This window comes from Siniperca chuatsi, linkage group LG2 (assembly GCF_020085105.1).
Source record: "Siniperca chuatsi isolate FFG_IHB_CAS linkage group LG2, ASM2008510v1, whole genome shotgun sequence".
Taxonomy (NCBI): domain Eukaryota; kingdom Metazoa; phylum Chordata; class Actinopteri; order Centrarchiformes; family Sinipercidae; genus Siniperca; species Siniperca chuatsi.
The window spans coordinates 8,527,956-8,546,393 of NC_058043.1; the positions used below are offsets into that span (position 1 = coordinate 8,527,956).

Below are 18,438 nucleotides of genomic sequence, written 5' to 3' on the forward strand. Positions count from 1 at the left end.
AATTTTAACTGGTAATGTTGTGTGCAGTTTAATATACCTTGCGCACTGATTTCAACAGTGGTATGAAATTAGGTCTTTTCCACATTATGCCAGCAAAGGTTTTTGTATTGTTCACCCCTGTAGGAGATTAAATGACAGGTGTGTTCTGTTTTGAACCCACTCCCTGCAAAAAAAATAAATGTTTTCCATCATTTATGACTCTGCATAGCACAACGTCACCTGCAGCTTTAGTATTGAGAAAGATGCTACTTTGCTGCAGTGAATTACTACACACAGTTTCTAAATCTTAGGGCAGAACTCCACAAGGGACTGCTTGATGTGCGAATTAGGTCACAGGAGATTTCTACACTGATATCCACTCAGCTGCCAGTTTATTAGGAACACCCAGTTAAAACTAATGGAGTCTAAAACAATCCAGCAATAAATCCTACTTTCATGACGGTTATGTTCAGTTTTTGTTGGAACTGTTGTAGAGAGATGTTTATTAAACTTTATCAATTATCATAATGGAGGATTAGTTTGTTATGCTGTTGAACTGTATTATATTATACAGAGAGGTGTTGTTTCTGCTCATTACCCTCATTGATAAAATGGGGTGGACAAAATAAGAGAAACACCTCTCAGTATAACGCACCACAAACTGCAGACTCCAAAATAACTATACAGTTGAATCAATACCTCTCTAAAACACTTTCAACAAAAACTAAATTCTAATCTCTTCATGAAGGTAGAATTTATTGCAGGACTGTTTTAGTAGTATATCATTAGTCTCAGCTATGTGTTTCCCAATAAACTGTCAACTGAACTGTTAAAAAAACAAACACTAAAAAGGTTTAAAGAAATTATAATATATGTATATTATAATTATATACACTAAAAAGGTTTAAAGAAATTATAATATATATATTTTAATCTTATGGGGGGGGGCACTCCTATTAATGTGTTTTATAGTTAACATTTATTCCTCTGTGAAGGCAATAGAAAACATCAGCCAGCCACAGTTGCTATGCAGCATTTAGCTTACATGTTTAGAAAACGTTTTTCATGGCACTATTCAGTTGACAAAATATGCACTGACGAGGACACACCGGGTTAACATGATGGGGCAAAATGATTAAACGAGTGTAAGTTAAAGATATCTGGTCAAGATTTGGATTTTTTTTTATTTTTTTTTTATAAATGACACCTTGATGGAGAGAGATGGAGACCACATCATCATGAAGGGACTGTAGGTTTCTTTTTTGCTTAAAAGGGCCGTTTCATCCCTCAACTGTTGTTTATGGTTGCTAAGCAACTTCAAAACGCCGTGGGAAGAGGAGCAGACTGGCAGGGGACCTGTGGCGATACCTGACGGGGACACTCACCACCGTGTCAGGAAATATTTCCGCCTCCACTCAACGTGATTATTTTTTATTTTTTAATCTTTGAGTATTTTCTTATCTGACGTATGACGATAGCCTCTGAGCGTCAGCTTTTCTCAGTGGACTTAAACCAGGATGTGAACTGTTAGTCGGCTTGTCTTCTGATTATCTGACATAGGTTAGCTAATGAGGATCCTCCAGCAACTCAGCTCTGTAGACGTATTTATAAAGCAGAATTTATTTTGCTTTTATGTGTTATCTACTGCACAAGCCAACCGCTGTGGAGTGGATGTGGAGACATGGGGTCAGAGTCAGTGAAGGTGGTGGTCAGATGCAGGCCCCTGAATGACAGGGAGAAGGCTCTCTGCTCTAAGATGGTGCTGTCCATGGATCTGCACCGCTGCCAGTGCTTCATAAAGAAGCCCGGGGCAGTGGATGAGCCACCCAAACAGTTCACCTTTGATGGGACCTACTTCATTGATCAAACCACAGAGCAAATGTACAACGAGATTGCCTATCCTTTGGTTGAGGTAAGTTCCTGGAAGCAGTTTTGATTCAGTTTTTTTTTTTGGTTTTCAGTGCCAATACACAGCAACAGTCTGGAAATCCAGGCATTACAAAAGTAGCATGCTGGTTACTGGACACCCCCAGTCCAACAACAGTAGGCTGTATCTTATTGCTAATGACTCCAGACCTCATTATTTACTTAACAGTCTGCTGTCAGTCACTTACAAAGGTCAGCAGGGTGTTGATCCTTTAAAGAAACCTCATGCAAAAGGTCACTTATGCCACATTCTTAATTTTTTACAGGGTGTCACTGAGGGATACAATGGCACAATTTTTGCCTATGGACAAACTGGAAGTGGGAAGTCTTTCACCATGCAGGGAGTGTCCGAGCCTGCCGCCCAGAGGGGGGTAATTCCCCGAGCCTTTGAACACATCTTTGAGAGTATTCAGGTAGGCTGGGCAACTGTTGTTAATTGTGCAAAATAGCCATGTTATGAATTCATAGATTTCATGCAAAAAGTGCAAATGTCTTCCCCATTCCAGTGTGTAGCTATAACATTTAACATTTAGGTTGGGGTAATATGCATACATGCTTCAGTCTGGTGGTTCCAGTCTCTGTCCAGGCTTGTCCAAGCTTTGTGTGCTTAGAGAGAATAATTTTACGTGTGTGTTTTTGTGTGCAAGCTAGTGTGCAGAAAATACTAAATTCCTGGTGAGGGCCTCCTACTTGGAGATTTACAATGAGGACATAAGAGACCTTTTGGGAAGTGACACCAAACAGAGATTGGAGGTAAGTCTCTTGAGGCACTGTTGTTTCAATAAACAAATCAGACACTGTGTAACATTAGAAGCCAAAAGGATTATTATTGTTTGGTAAGTGCAGTCATTATGAAACCTGTTTCTCAGACTATTCTCTGACAATGAACACGGTGCTTGTGTTTGCCATGGTGACTTGAAAGCACAGTAGTTACATGATTCCTTGAAGGTCAAGGTGTTTGAACAAGGTGACAGATTTGGATTGTGTGTGTTTTTATGTCGTTGGCGAATGCTTAGCTGAAAGAGCATCCAGAGCGTGGGGTGTATGTGCGGGACCTCTCCATGCACACTGTGCACAGCGTGGGCGAGTGCGAGAGAATCATAGAGCAAGGGTGGAGGAACCGGGCAGTGGGCTACACACTGATGAACAAAGACTCCTCCCGCTCACATTCCATCTTCACCATCCATTTGGAGATCTGCAGCACAGGTGAACACACACAATGACACAATACCTGTAAGACGTTGAAACATATCTATAATCTGTTTAGTGTGTGATAAAGGCATAACGACACCAGCAGCTCAACATTAAAGAACAATTCCACCTTCCAATATCAAGCTGTTATGCTTAGTGTGTTTCAAGAGCTATTTTTTGTCGTAGTGTGCCTTTTGTTTTTGTGCACCCACTTTCCACTGAAATTTCCCTGAATGCCTTGTTAAGAAAGATCATAAATGCGTTGCTTTCCAAAAAATGTGAATGATAAAAGAGAGAAAATTGTAAAAAATTGTGTAAAGATTTAGCCAAGTACCCAACATGTTTGTGAACAAAAAAACACAACATGCCTCGTGGCTGCGTTGCATCCTGCTGTATTTTAGCCCCTGTGGGTAGAAAAACTGCCATCCTGGTCTCTGCTAGGATGGATTTTTCCCTGTATGATTTCATATGTTGGTGCAAAAAGGCTAGTCAGTAATACACAGAATAAGAACAAAAGACAATATAATAGTCAAGTCAGGTCTTTTTATTTATACTCAAGATAATACACAGATTTGTTGTGAGCAGTTTCATATAGGAACTATTTTCTTTCTACCAATAGTTCCTACATGAAACTGCTGAAGGTCTGTGGATTATCTTGAGTAACCGGGTCATGATTTCTGGAAAGAGACATTGCCGTAGAGTATTTCAAATGTATTTTTTTTTGGCACTTTGAGCACCATGAGTGCCATATAGTCCCATTATATAAAAAAAAATGCAGACATCTCTATGGCCGATATCTCCAAAACTCGGCAACTCACACCACCACAATCTAGATGGATAAATATCACTACAGGTAAGAGGAAAAACATGTATTTTAGATTTTGAACTGTCCCTTTTAAAGTTGTATTTTCTCTACATTCCCTTTGTCACCCCAAATTCTCAGATGCAGCTGGCCAGGACCATCTACGAGCAGGTAAACTCAACCTTGTTGACCTGGCAGGAAGTGAGCGTCAGTCTAAAACCGGTGCTACTGGTGAGCGACTCCGCGAGGCCACCAAGATCAACCTCTCCCTCTCGGCCCTGGGTAATGTCATCTCTGCCCTGGTGGATGGACGCTCCAAATACATCCCCTACCGGGACTCCAAGCTGACCAGACTGCTGCAGGACTCTCTGGGAGGAAACACACGCACCTTGATGATCGCCTGTCTGTCCCCCGCAGACAACAACTATGAGGAAAGCTTGAGCACACTGCGCTATGCCAACCGGGCCAAGAGCATCCAGAACAGGCCTCGTATCAATGAGGACCCCAAGGATGCTCTGCTCCGAGAGTATCAGGAGGAGATCAAGAATTTGCGGGCCCTCATCTCAGGCCAGCTAGGCACTGCTAACCTTTCGTGTAAGTGATATATTTTGTGACTGGCCTTTTGATATAAGGGAAACAACATCTTTTTATTAATATTTTTTTAATATTGCCAAAAGATTTAAATGCAGATATTAAAAGATGCTTAATTTGCTTCTTTGTTGATTTTTTTTTTCTTTTCTTACCTGTCTTGCTTAAAAAAATAACAACAGCTCCTGCTTTTTGTCCTTTTGTTTATCATGCAGCTCTGCTGGCTGATCAGTTGTCTGAGGCATCCCCTGCTGTTTCTTCAAGGCCACAGTCCAGCATCACAGAAGCACAGAAGGAGAAGATTAAAGAGGCAACTACTGACCATTCCCACACCAATATATCACTTAACATCTCTACATGCATTGTATAAGAACAAGGTGATTTATGGGTCTGTTTTCTGCTCTCTCCACAGGAGTACGAAGAGAGGCTGGCCAAGTTGCAGGCCGAGTACAATGCAGAGCAGGAATCCAAGGCAAAACTGCAGGAGGACATTGCTGCCCTGCGTTCCTCCTATGAATCCAAGCTGTCTAATCTGGAGAAGGCCCGAGCCAGAAGGGGGAGCTCTGTCTCAAAGAATGGTAACAGAAGATCATCTGCCCACAACAAAGAACCATGTAATTAGTTTATAAATTTAATTTCGGGGCTCATCATTCTGTCAAAAAGCACTAGTGAGCCAACAAAGTCTTGACAAAGTCTGAACAAAAACTGAACATTAGCAAGGTTGTTGTAAGACTGCATTGTATTTCAAGCGTTCTGGTTATTGTGTCCACCCCCTGTGTACTGAATACTGTATACTGCTTTGGATTGTCTTGCTTCCTAGCGTCAGTGAGCTCTAACTGTATGACACAAGTCGCTGAGGATGAGCTCTGCCACAACACTGATCCCATGTGCCACAGTACAACTGGAGACACTTCCCTGACCGAGGTACTGTTCACTAGAACCTTCCACCAGTACCATTCAAAACATGTTATAGTTCCAAAATGAGGTATCCACCTCTTCAGAAAGCAACAGCTTGAAATTATTGATGGCATAAAAAATACAACTATAGATTATTAGAAACTTACTGGGTATTATGTCCTCAAGTTGGTGAGCCAGCCTCCTGGACCTGCAGCAGTCAGTGTCCAAAAAGGTCCAGACGGAGACGGGCTCGTAGACTCACCTGACATCTCTACTGCAGCGCCTCTGGACCAGCAGCACGTCCTGGAAAGGTCTGTGGGCACACATTTTACATACATAACCAATCATTAGCACTGCACTTTATAATACAAGATACAATATAGATTTATTGATCATTTTACAACACAGGGTTGTATAATGAGATTTTGACACATTCTTCTGAACACAATACATGATAGATATTTTATGCTCACAGTAGCTATATTGGCCAGCTTATTGTGGATATATCGGTGCCTATGTTGGCCAATAAGTAACAAGAAATTGCAGTACAGAAATACCGAACAAGGTTTGAGGTAATTTAGAAAACCGTGTCACTATTAAATAGTTCCACCAGAGAGCAGGTTTAAAACGTCCCGCTCAGTATGATTTCAGTATGTATCTATCACAATTTAACAAAACAAAACAAGGGACCAGTATCACGCTTGTTTATGTTATGTGTTTTTGTGAAAAATTACTATTGGCTGATATATTGTTTTTGGTCTTTTTTTAAACTCCCAAATACCGATATCAGATTTGGCTGCGAAACTTCAGTATCAGTCGGGCTATAGCATGTACCATGCCTTGCCTCATAGAATTGATAATCTGATTACGATTTGGAACATGCTGCTGCATGAACAGGAATATTAATGAAAAACTATTTAATTTATTGAAACCAGTACTGTATAATATTTATGTTTTTAAGATATAGAATTCACACTCTATATCAATACTGCCTGTAGGTTATGAAAATGCAAATATGCTGACAAAGAAATATTTGCCTATTAATGCATTATTTATATTGACCTAATTAGCATAGCAGGTTATGTTTGCTATAATCATGACCATTTTAATGGTCCATTAGACAGCTCGAGTGCCTGTTGTTGTCATATAGTTTGAATAGTTTGTGATTATTCTACGTACTTCATCTCCATGCCGCGTTCCTATTCATCCATCTCTCCCCAGACTGCAGCAGCTGGAACAGGAGGTGGTAGGGGGAGAGCAGGCCAGGAACAAAGAGTTACAGCAGAGACACCGGCAGAGGAAGAACCTTGCCGACCAGAGAAAAGTCCATCTTATCCACGCTCTGTCAGAAAACAGTGAGGAAAGTGAAAATGTGCTGTTGAACGTCTACAACTCCATCCAGGAAGAGGTCCATGCCAAAAGCCAAATACTGGTCAAGGTCCAGGGCAAGGTGGGTCACAGCAGCTGTAGGACAAATGTATCAGGTTCTATGAGACATACAACAGGTTTGGAGCAATTTTCAAAAATGGATTTGGCCAGTGACAAGAAAGGAATATATGTTTTGGCCTTTTTTGCTGATGTAATTGTTACACTCTAAAATATTTTTACTGCTCTGAAAATATTTTAAAATAAATATGTTGTCTTTCATTTTCATAGGAAAAATGCCCATGTTGTTAATCCTCATAGTCGACACAATGATGTCTGGAAGTATACTCAAAATTCTAAGTAACGCATATTTACTCATACTATTATTAGGCTTAAAACTAAAAGGATTGACTGATTTTGGAGGTAAAACTGTAATTATTTGCACATCAAAGCCTCAATATGACGCATATTCAACAACTGGGTTCAGGGTGTGCAGTACAAAATCCTCAAAAAACCTCAAAAATTAGTATTTTCTTAGCACCAAAAATCTTACAAGGTTAGCACTAAATGATGCTAAATAATGTGAAATCAAAATTGCAGAGTGTCTCAGTTTTCCTGGTTGAATTATATGCTCTACCATTCAACCGTAAAACCACATCCACCTGGTGTGACAGCTGAAAGCAGCCAAACTGGAGATCCGTGACCTGCAGGCAGAGTTCGAGGTGGAGAGGAATGACTACCTGGCAACAATCCGGCGGTTGGAGAGGGAGGGCCAGTTACTGCACAGCCTGCTGGAGCGTATGGTGCCCCTGGTGCGCCGTGACTGCAACTACAGCAACCTGGACCGCTTGAAGAAAGAAGCTGTCTGGGACGAGGACAGCGCCACCTGGAGGCTGCCGGATGTGATGGTGCAGAAAACAACACTGCCTTCAGGTGCATTATGTGAAGAGGGCATATAGAAAATAGGCAAAGTAAAAGCTTATCAGTTTTTACTAATAATGTAGCTTGTGAGACTGTAAAGCATATATATGTTTGTGGATTCTTTCCCTTTAAATATTATGTCGCTTTCTTTCTCTCTCATAGCAGTGGCTCCAAAACTTTCAGCTCGCAGAGGTTCAGCTGCTGATACGGGAGAGCCATTCATGGTGTGTTTATGTTCCATGCATCATCTTTTACTCACACACACTGAAACACGGTCACGGAGCCTCACCCCTGTGTTTTTTAGCAGGTGGAAGAGGACAGGTACAAGGAAATGCTGGACCGTAGTGACAGTGAGAACATCGCCAGCAGCTACTTCAAGTCAAAGAGAGCCAGCCAACTGCTGGGACGTGAAGCTACCAAGGGACACAGTAAGACCAGGACCTGCACACTTCTCCATTGACCACTCACTCAACAATCCAGTATGAGAGAAAACACAAATAATTACATATAAACAGTTTAATTAGCTAATTTGCTCTGTTGCAGAATGACGTCACTTCATTCTCACTGTGGTAAATCAGCAGGTTTTTCATCAATCTGTATGTTTCTGGTCTTTCTTTAGATTTTGAAGTGTCCGTTCTTTAAGGAGGAGCAATTAATCTAGCCAAGATCATATAAATTCAAACAATGGTACAAAAGTAATCCCGTTTTGATTGGAGAAAGTTTACAACATCTATAAATACTACCTTTTATGTTTAAAAAAAACAAAAAACACAGTGAACAGCTGATAGTTCCAAAATATTACTCTGAAATGATTCAGTGGTAAAAAAACAAGTCAGTGATAGTTGTTAAATTTCTTTAGCTCAGCATCAGTATTCACATTTTATCCAAAAAATGCAATTTCAGTTCTCAAAATAAAAATCTTAAAGGCTACAACTGAGACGACTTTCTGCAGCAGTCAGAATGCCAATTTACATTTAGGCATTTTCCCTTTAACACTGGTTTTACCCATCTGATGGAGCTCTTCTCCTACAGCCATCCACTCACCTCCTCTGGTTAATGGGGCGGCCCACCTCACTGTGAGTGGTTCCACCATGAACCCGCCTGTCAGCTCAGACTCTGTCCTGCCACGCCCCTTCCGCCTGGAGTCGTTGGATGTCCCGGTGTCCAATAGTAAGGTGAAGCGCAAAAAAAGTAAATCTCACATCCATAATGAGGGGATTTGAAAAGACTGTGAATTCTCATGGCCTACATACTTTAACACATTTCACTGTCATCTGTTTGTGACTTTGACATTGATTGATTACATACTGTATATAGGAAATTATTAAATATTGCATTTTTAATAACCACAGCTAACCAGAAATGTATACAGTAGGCATTTTTTGTGGACATTACGAGTCCAGTTGTGTCATGTGTTTTAAATCACATTTTGAATGTTCATTTTGAACAAAATGCTACCTACAGTATGACACTACCCTTGAATTTTTGCACTGTACCCAAAAACTTGTGATTCGTGCTCTGTGAGACTCAAAGTCCAGCTACTATCATTTTTAACTTCATATGTATTTTACTGTTGTTGATTGTAAACCAAAATTTTAACCTGTTCCTTATCTAACATTTAAAACTCTGCACTTACTGCTGAATAGATAAGATAAAATGTATTTATCCACTTTATGGCCAATTTCATTTACTTTACAAAAAGCCATTTAAACTTGGCTTGTTTAGAGTGTTATGAACAGTAATAAGATCTCAGTCAACAACATGGCAGACCAGTTTGTAGTTTCACAGCAAATTGATGGCTGTCACAAATCGGTCGGGGGGCTGTTGTCAAGGCAGCAGTGTTGACAGGTAGTAGACAGTTATCTTATGTTACATGTGACCTCTGAGGTCAGCATTGTGGGTTTTAGTGTGGCCTTACTTAAGCCTAATAAAAATGAGAGAACCCTTAATTTATGCTTGAGAATCTGTGAATCAATCAAACATTTATTTTGATGCTAATATCAAAAGGTTACATAGATATATTTTAATAATAAATTATTTCAAATAATCCTATGATCCTATTTTATTTTAATCCTATTTTTTTGCAAAACAGTAACATCCCAAACGCCGTAGCTGCATTTCTACTCATAGACAGAAAGGTGAGCTGCAGAAAGGATTGACTTTGAGTATCACATTTCCAACTTGGGCTATGACCTGATTTCTTCATCCATTGTTTAATATTACTTGACCGGTAGAGAGCCGTGTCAGTTGCAAAATTTGACACCCTTTATTTGCCTGTGCGCATACACAGATACTAGCCCATTCAGCGAGCCTCTTGACTTACTGAGAGATAAAACTACAGAAGGCAACTGTAATCGTCAACTACACACTAATTCAATGGCTTCAAGACTGTTGCACAACAAATGTCTAGCCATTCAAGTAAGTTAGTGGGAGGAATTATAAGTCTTGCATGCAAGGGATATCGAGAAAACAGAGAAAGGAAAACACTGGTCTGCTAAGTTCACACTGAGGTGGGGCTCAAGATAATCAGATAATGGAAGAACAGCTGAGCAGGCTTTCTCATTGCTCGAGTGGCGCGTAAGATGAGTAGTATGACTGATCCATTCTGTAAGTGGAGTGTTGGATGAGATACAGACCACTGTGTAAAGTCACTATGCAGGTTTACAGGAAAGAAGGTCTGACTGAATTAAAGGGCCTTTGCTTCTTTGTGCCACACTAACTCTGTGGGATGTTATTCAACAGTCTGAAAAAGCAAACCATTAAGAACTCAAGTTAATCACATTTCAAATCACATGTCAAACAGTATACATGGTGTGAGAACAGTTAATAGCAACAATAACAATACGCACTTTATGAGATGCAGACTTCTTTATTTTCACTGGTATTTATGGAAATGGTAAAGCGTAGGTAAAAATAATCACAATATTACAAACAACTATTTTTCATTCTGTATGAACATCTCCAGTATTTAGACAAGGCAGTTACATGGACAGTTTGTCACACATTTCTAAAACCATCCAACCAACCAACCATATATACTGTATAAAATAGTAGCAGAAACAAATCAGTGAGCTATCAGATCTCAAAAATAATGTACTGCTGGTAGCTACTAAAGATTAGAAAACACTGAAAAATCACTCCAAAACACTTTCAAAATTTAGTTTTACAATAATTATGAGCTGCATAAACTGATGTGCTTCTTTGAGGCTTTACGCCAAGGAATGTACAATACACTTACAGGCACATCTGTGAATTATGAAACAATTTGGGTTGGATTTGGGTTGATGTTTCCTTTAAGTACAGTGGAGCATACATGTTATGTATAGTATAATGAGGAAGGAACAAGATTAATAGAAAGCCACAATATGGCTTGCTTCAGTATGTCACCACCATTCTGAAATGGGATTTTTGTGCACACCAAGGCTTATTAGTTAGAACAAGTTATTTTGTTATAACCATAAACTTGCATTTGCATACTAGTGTATGCAAAAACTGATTTTAAATGTTCAAGAACCCAATGCTGCATCTGATTTGGAGAAGTGAGGGTGAAGGCTATTACTTCAAGACTATATCGATGTTTAAACTGCTGACTTTTCCTTCCATATGCACTCTTAGACTGATTTGGTGATCCGTTGTGTCTTGTCAAGTCATATCTAAGTGAAATTTGTTACAGCAAACACTAAGATATTCTGATTAGATGGCATTACATTAACATACCATTTTCATCAAATATGTGGAGCCTCAGGGGTTTGAAATGTGTATGGTGCATTTTCAGATACTTTCGAAACCTAAAGAAGAACTTTAGTTGGGGAAAAACTGCCCTCAAGTAAGTAAGTAACCACGACCTACATTAAAAGTGCTGATATTGCCCTTCTTTTTTCTCCTTCCTCTTCTTCATCCTTTTCTGCTTTAGTTTGCCAAGTGCCAAGTTCCCGCTTAATGCTCTAACTCTTTAAGCTGATGGTACTGATTGAACTCTTTCTGAGCACTGCATTTACGCAGGCAGACTTCTGCTGTTTATCCGTTTTAGTCTTTGAGTAGTCCAAGCTTTCTGAGTGCTTCTTTTCGATCAGCTCCCATCCCAGGCACCACCATCACAGTATATCCCACTGAGTTTGAGGGTTTGTGGGGTACAGGCTGAGCTGGCTTTGCTGCCGTGATGTGTCGTGGTTCAGGACAGTTTCCACCGTTTCTGTAGTTGTTCAGAGTAGCAGAGCGCTCCCGACCAGGCTGTTGGTCATGTCTGGAGAGGTGATGGAAACTGGCACTGCTCTGCAGATGCCTGTTCTTGGGCTCTGTGGGCACTTGAGAATAACAAAAAGATGGACTTCTTGATGGATTAACATTAAACGCACCCTTTGTAAATCTGTTAGGTGTTGGATCCAAAGTGGTGTGAGATTTAGGTGGAGACAGTGGGGCTACTGTCTCATGTTCTGGCTGTTGGTCTTTCAGGAGGCCCAACTTCTGCAAAGCTTCCAGTCTCACGACCTGGGGATCTGTTGCATGCTTGATACTGTATGAAAAGTCTGAGGTTATGGATGCTTCATTTTGTGTTTTCACAGATATGTTGGAAGGAATCTTTTTGGGTTTGGGGGGCAGAACTGGAGGACCTGTCCTAGACATAGAAGCCTCTGTGTGGGATCTGTCCGATCTTGGCAGATGTCTGAGGTCTGGGCCTTCCACTGTAACAGGAAGGTGCTTGTCCAAGTCTATAGTATGATCAACTGTGGGACATAAAGGCGTCTTCTTTGTGGAGGCACTCCTCCGCAGGTGAACAAGTGCCTCATAGGAAAGAGGACCTCTAGGTAAAGGACCTTCAGCTGTCCTAACTGAGTAGTCCCTGGGTTTGGTTGGAGGGGATATCACAACATTAACCTCTAAAGGTACTTGGGGAGCAACAGGTTTCTGGTTGTGTTTGTGACCAGGTTCTTTGCTTGAAGGAGTGAAGTGAGGCTTAGAGCAGAGATTTTTGTCTGGAGGGGCGCCTGACTTAGCACTGGGTACAGAACATGGAGAGCTGCTTGCCACAACAAGAGGTGTAGGAACCAGGAAGCTCTGCATGGGTTTGGCGTCAACATTTTCCTTCGTGGGTTGCTCAGAGGCATGTTTCTGTGAACCTGAAAGACAAACAAGCACATGTTCATCACTAGAAATACAATGCATCTCTCTTCAAAGTATTTAATTGCCTACTGTTTAGCTAATTCTGCATCTGTGCCCAGACATTTACTTACCGTTGAGCTTGCTTTTGCTCATGGAGGCTGACAGGTCAGCCAGTTTGGTAGCAAGGTTGCCAGGGCAGGGCAGTTGGTCAGGTTCATCATTGGACAGTCCACTATCCTCCTCAGTATCCAAAGACTCAATAGTCTCCTCCAAAAACATGAGACAGGCCTTCTCTTCAGCAGACAGGTGCTCCAGACTATCATCACTCTGTAATACATAAAAGTAGGGCTTTCATTTTGACAAAAAATCCACAATGAGATATCCCAAAAGTGACTCTTAGAAATTGAAGAACACAACAATTGATATCACATTTTACAGGAGAATGTTTAAGGCCTTATACCCTTCACTTCTTAACAGACACAAAATTATGAAACCAGATGCATCCCTTAGCTTTTATGTTTCAGTTCTCTGTTACCTACGTGGCTTTATCTTGATATTTCATGTTGTTTTGTATAATGTGTTATAGTGGAACTAATAAGATTCTGAGATTCAAGACGGTAAGGTCAGTAACTTACAAAGCCAGAATTGGCGCTGACAACGCTGTCACAGCTGCCAGCACTGTCCATGCCAGTCATCGTCTCCAATCCAATGCCACCTGGCCAGGTATCACTTTTGGGCATCTTAGTGACCTACTTATCCAGTGTTGGTGGCACAGATTGTTGTGTTTCACTCTGTGAAAAGGGAATACATGGTGAGTTAGAATTACATTTTTAATTGTTCCTCTACAAGCTTGACAGAGCGACATTATTCTAAAAAAAAAAAAAAATTAAAGACAAAATTAGATTCCATTAAATGGACCATACTGGTTGTTTTCCATATTTTAACCACATTATTTATGCTTTATGTCTATGGGGACCATTTCCCACAGGTTTTTAGATGGTCTATCTTCCAGACAGCCATTGGTTTGCATTCATTTTTGTACAGTATGAAATCTATAGAGTCCCTAAAGGACCACATTGGGAATTTTCTTTAAAATACTTTCCTATTATATTACCTTGCAACACTTTGCATTATGTCCCTAGCAATATTTTTGATCTAACCTTATAATAGTTTTTGTTACCTATTGCTAACCTTAAGTAGCAATTTCTAGTTAGCGTAAAAGGGTATCCAGTATACAAATAATTGAGGATGTGTGCGCAACCTGTAGGCAGAAATCACACTGGTGTGACGTTATGATGGCTTTTCTATAGATATTTTCGTAATTCAGAAATAGCCCAGCTTGCTGGAAAACAGTAAAATAAACTTTTAGAGTAAATTTCACACGTTGATTTCAATGAGAGATGGAAGCTAATGACAAATATAGTATAGGTATAATAGGTACACTGAATTATATCAATAAGGTTGGTTCTTGTTGAGAAGTGACCAGATTCCTACAATATCCAGACCACTAATGTACTAATTGAACAGTACATATTAAGAACACAAAGGCTCACCCTCAATACTGGTAGTCTGTATAAAAATTAAATTTAAGTTAAAATTAAATATTTTTCTCACTGGATTCTCCATAAAAGCATCAACCATATTTCTAAATTTGAGAGCTTTGACCACATCTGATTTATTGTCATAGTACAATCTTTTAGCTGTGAAGGAATTTAGACTGATTAACAATACTGTATATGGCTTGGAGTTAATCAAGTAAGCTGTACATTTGTTTCTAACGAATATACACTCACATGGACAGGAAGGAATATTAGATGTTGTTTGTTAACAGTAATCAGCACCACAGGGAACTGGACAGCTATAGATCGGGCTGATCCATCTTTACTGTTAGCTCAGGATTAAATGTAAACAGCGTCAAACATGTATTGATAACCCACGGTTATGTCAACCCAGGGTTAAAATTAGTGCTGGGTTACTTGAATGTTATTAGCCCATACTGTAAACACGGCATACATTGTTTTATCGTTAGGCCGTGCACTGCCAGAGCTCTAGGGTAAAGTATCACAAGAGAAACTAAAAACTATTGCGAGAGAATTAAAAAGTGTTAAAAGGCCACTCAAAACTATAACAAGTGTAAAAGAAAATCTAAAGAAGCCCTTTACAGCCTCTGTAGAATCAACTATCTAAACCTCCTCTTGATAGGCGATCCATTGCTTTTGGTGAGTTTTGTTTTCATCAAGTGAACATTTCTTTGCTCAAAGGTACAGTTTTAGAAAACTATTGTCATTGGTGCATTGAATTCTTTGTGGTCAAACCCCTACACCCAACACTTAAGAATCAATTGCTGCAGAACAGCAACCATTTAATGCAAAATAATAAGATATTTACACTATATTACTTTCACAACATCCATATTTGCTTAGTGTTCTTCAAGGTCTGACTTTCTCATAACATAGCTTGTGAAGGCTGTTGACTTTTTAAATTCTAAGATGTTGAAGCTCCCAACAAGTTTTCAAAACAATCCATGCTCGCAACTGCATTACTGTGCAGCTGTAACATAACTTTTGAGGAAAAAACAAACAAGTTAAAGGCGCTTAATCTAATTTAAGCAAGTCTTAAATTCATGTTCATACTTTACTGGTAAAAGTTGTTACCAGTGGCTCTAAAGCATTATGTACAGTACAGTATGCTTGACAAATGGTTCACAATATTGTAAAGCTGCATGTGTTTAGATGGACAAGTAATGTATGATTTTACAAGGCTATATTGTAGATTCCTAAATTGCTCAGACTCACACGCAGTCCTGTCTAAATATCATCTCATCAACATGCAACATCCTGTGTAACTCTGTGGTGTGTTTTACATGCACACCAGCTTTCTGATGACTGGACAGCCTTGCCGGTAGAGAATGACAGAGTATCATAGCTTAGTGTGTTTCTGACAGATATCGCACTAGTCCTCTTACTGCATGTGACTCAGATTACAGCACACATGCCACTCCTAATCTTCCTCAACCGGATCATTTTCAGAGGGAGTGGAGGGCAGCAGCAATGATCTCCTGAAAGCTATACGATATCCACTTTGACCATGTTGACTGTAACAGGTCTGGTATTAGGACATTATTCATTTGGGCCTATGTTCTTCCACAGAAATCATCATTAGTTTTAGGTGGTGAAATACAAAGAGAATGTAAATGGTAATGCCATGATTAGGGATTGGTCCACTCCTGGAGATGCTAAATTGTATGCATTATTCTGGCAATGTGAGACACTTTGGATAAAAACATCTTCCTAATGATGCATTTACTGATAACAGGCCATTTGAAATTGAATGAGCAGCTATTTGACAGCTATTTGAGCATGAGGTTTCTACAAGAACAAACACATTTTAGAGAATAAATACATTTTACTTTTCTACTGGCATTGTAGAGATAGAGCTGCAAGTTTAGTATAAAGGAACCTCTGTCTGATCCTAGTGAAAAGAAATGTGAAAACACCTGAGAGGGAAGGGCTGCGAGATCCAAGGCCAAGAGAGGCACAAAAGCACTCCTGTTCAATGTTCATGCTTTGCCATGTCATCCCATCCCTGTAAAAATTTTAAAGCCCCTATCGCCAGGCCGATATGTAAATGGCCTCATCTGTCCTGCTGCATGCAGGTCAGGATATCAGTCCAAACAGTAGAAAGTCTGAGATAACATTTATTGTGTTTTAACCAGACACAATCTAGGTTGAACACATGCAAATAACAAGAGCAGCTGCTGTGGCTTGGAAGTAATTGAAAAAAAAAACAACACTTATTTTAAAGTATAATAATAGTATAATATAACTTTAAAGCTACTGATTTTTGGTAATCAAATTTGCCTTCCCTAAGTATTAAGTTTTATAAAGTTCCCATGCTGCTAAGTGTGTAGTGTGACTTGGGTTTTTTCCCTTGTCACAACAAAACCTCAGACAGATAAGACTGTAGTTAGTCATTAACCCCTGTAACCCATTTCCAATGAAAGGACATCTTAAACACCGATGAAAATATATCATAATGCTATCTCCAGAGATACACCTATCAACACAGGAGGAACCGCCACAAAAAAACAGAATGAGCTTAGCTCTCGCAACACAGTGTCATACAGAGGTTGAGGCAATAAATGCAACTGCCATATTAAACTCCTTGGAACATAAAAGAGCACCTGGCCCAGGTTTTATTATCCTTAATGTATTGTTTGATTATGAAACTAGGTGAATTCATCACTGTTCATTTTTTCAAGTTTATTTTATCCCTCAATACCTGGTCTTCAACCCTCTGCCTTCAGATTCCTCAGGGTTCAAGTAGGTACATTAGGCTCCTTCGTAATAAAGATTATCTGCCCCAAATACACTCTCAACCTAATAGTTAACACCTATCACCTGTTGATCAGTCGAGGTTTTGTATACATAACTTTTACTTTAGTCCCAAAAGACAACTAAAACTAGCCTGCAAATAATACAAAGGCTGACTAAACACTGTAAAGATGCTATATAAGGTTAACAAGTTCATAAATTATCAACTATATGACACTATGCACAAATATGAAGTCGGAGATCATCATCATGTGGCAACAGAAACTATTAGAAAAATAAGGAATTTAGTTAGGAAATAAAAATAGTTCAAATCACCATAACTTACGTTGATATAATTTACTTCAACTATAGATTCACCTCTTATATTAACGTCAGAAGAAAAACACGATTTAAACCGGTTAAATCTACTTAAAGTTAGTTTAAACACCCCTTCGTATAGGCTAACATAGTTTGCCCACAAAGTTCACGTTTTTCGATGAAAACTGCATTAGTCGACCACATACCTGTTTGAATCTCCGTGCATTAGTCAGTTATCCATCTTCTGCTGCATTTGCAAGTGAAGTGAAGGTTTGTGAGCGGCTCTGTGATACCTGAACAAAGGACTTTGTGCCCCTAAGCTTTTAGCCAATCAGAGAGCCGCATTCTCCTTAAGAGGCACGAGTCCTCGTCGTCATGGTACCTACAACTGCAGTAATCTGCTGATCGGTATCTCAAACTGTCTCTGCTAACCGTAGTATTTAGTCAGGCTCGTTACTCAAAAAGTAACTCGTAACTATTGTTAAATGAAATGTAAACGGATTACTTATTAGTAATTATTATTATTATTATTATTATTATTATTATTATGAGATACTCCCAGATGTAAACGGTATTTCCGTTACTATAGTAACCTGCGTTGGACGATTGCACGATGTGTTGTTTTTAACAAGTCATCTTTGCGACAACACACACTCATTTTTAAAACAGCATGATTGACTTTACAATTTAACACATTTTTTTTGTCATTTTACACGTGTTGAAGAATATTTTTTCCGCCAAAGACGAAGCTGTCAACTAATTGCAACTAATTGTAGTGGAGTAAAAAGTAAAATATTTCCCTGTGAAATGTAGTGGAGTAGAAGTATAAAGTGGCATGAATTGGACATATTCAAGTACTGATAACTCAAATTTGTATTTAAGTACAGTACTTAGTTACATTCCATCACTACATATGGTTTTGAGTATGAACTGTGTTCCACTGTAAAAGTGACAAAATTAAGTATAATCATAGTAAAAAACACAATAGATTTTTAAGGGGGCTGGTTGATACTGTTGTCCCACAATGCAATGCTTTAA

At 39.4% G+C, this 18,438-nt stretch overlaps 2 protein-coding genes across 7 annotated transcripts; one reads left to right on the plus strand and one right to left on the minus strand.

Annotated features, from left to right (window-relative positions):
- Window positions 1–172: 172 nt before the first annotated feature.
- kif17 (kinesin family member 17) lies at window positions 173–9,618 on the plus strand. 6 transcript variants are annotated; one of them, XM_044167991.1, is made up of 15 exons: window positions 173–1,399; window positions 1,633–1,891; window positions 2,172–2,318; window positions 2,557–2,658; window positions 2,922–3,111; window positions 4,040–4,492; window positions 4,702–4,796; window positions 4,899–5,100; window positions 5,307–5,410; window positions 5,570–5,694; window positions 6,605–6,833; window positions 7,423–7,681; window positions 7,832–7,893; window positions 7,974–8,097; window positions 8,702–9,618. In XM_044167991.1, exons 2-15 carry the CDS (start codon window positions 1,661–1,663, stop codon window positions 8,890–8,892), a joined length of 2,514 nt encoding a protein of 837 aa, XP_044023926.1. In that variant the 5' UTR covers window positions 173–1,399; window positions 1,633–1,660; the 3' UTR covers window positions 8,893–9,618. The 6 variants fall into 6 exon arrangements, with proteins under 6 accessions (XP_044023926.1, XP_044023936.1, XP_044023945.1 ...); XM_044168001.1 differs by having other exon boundaries at window positions 173–1,891; window positions 7,977–8,097; XM_044168010.1 differs by having other exon boundaries at window positions 173–1,891; window positions 7,835–7,893.
- Window positions 9,619–10,522: 904 nt separating this feature from the next.
- zgc:158258 (uncharacterized protein LOC791186 homolog) lies at window positions 10,523–17,839 on the minus strand. Its single transcript, XM_044168079.1, has 4 exons — window positions 17,607–17,839; window positions 13,405–13,560; window positions 12,901–13,096; window positions 10,523–12,786 (listed from the first exon to the last, which is right to left on the minus strand). Exons 2-4 carry the CDS (start codon window positions 13,507–13,509, stop codon window positions 11,696–11,698), a joined length of 1,392 nt encoding a protein of 463 aa, XP_044024014.1. The 5' UTR covers window positions 13,510–13,560; window positions 17,607–17,839; the 3' UTR covers window positions 10,523–11,695.
- Window positions 17,840–18,438: the final 599 nt, after the last annotated feature.

Bases quoted from the DNA above. Each gene is read 5' to 3' on its own strand.
- kif17 (XM_044167991.1), top strand. From the start codon at position 1,661: ATGGGGTCAGAGTCAGTGAAGGTGGTGGTCAGATGCAGGCCCCTGAAT. The intron at 2,319-2,556 runs GTAGGCTGGGCA...TGTGCAAGCTAG, and splicing joins ACATCTTTGAGAGTATTCAG to TGTGCAGAAAATACTAAATT. The intron at 5,411-5,569 runs GTACTGTTCACT...TATGTCCTCAAG, and splicing joins GAGACACTTCCCTGACCGAG to TTGGTGAGCCAGCCTCCTGG.
- zgc:158258 (XM_044168079.1), bottom strand. From the start codon at position 13,509: ATGCCCAAAAGTGATACCTGGCCAGGTGGCATTGGATTGGAGACGATG. The intron at 13,097-13,404 runs GTAAGTTACTGA...TATGTATTACAG, and splicing joins TCAGCGCCAATTCTGGCTTT to AGTGATGATAGTCTGGAGCA. The intron at 12,787-12,900 runs GTAAGTAAATGT...TTTGTCTTTCAG, and splicing joins GAGCAAAAGCAAGCTCAACG to GTTCACAGAAACATGCCTCT.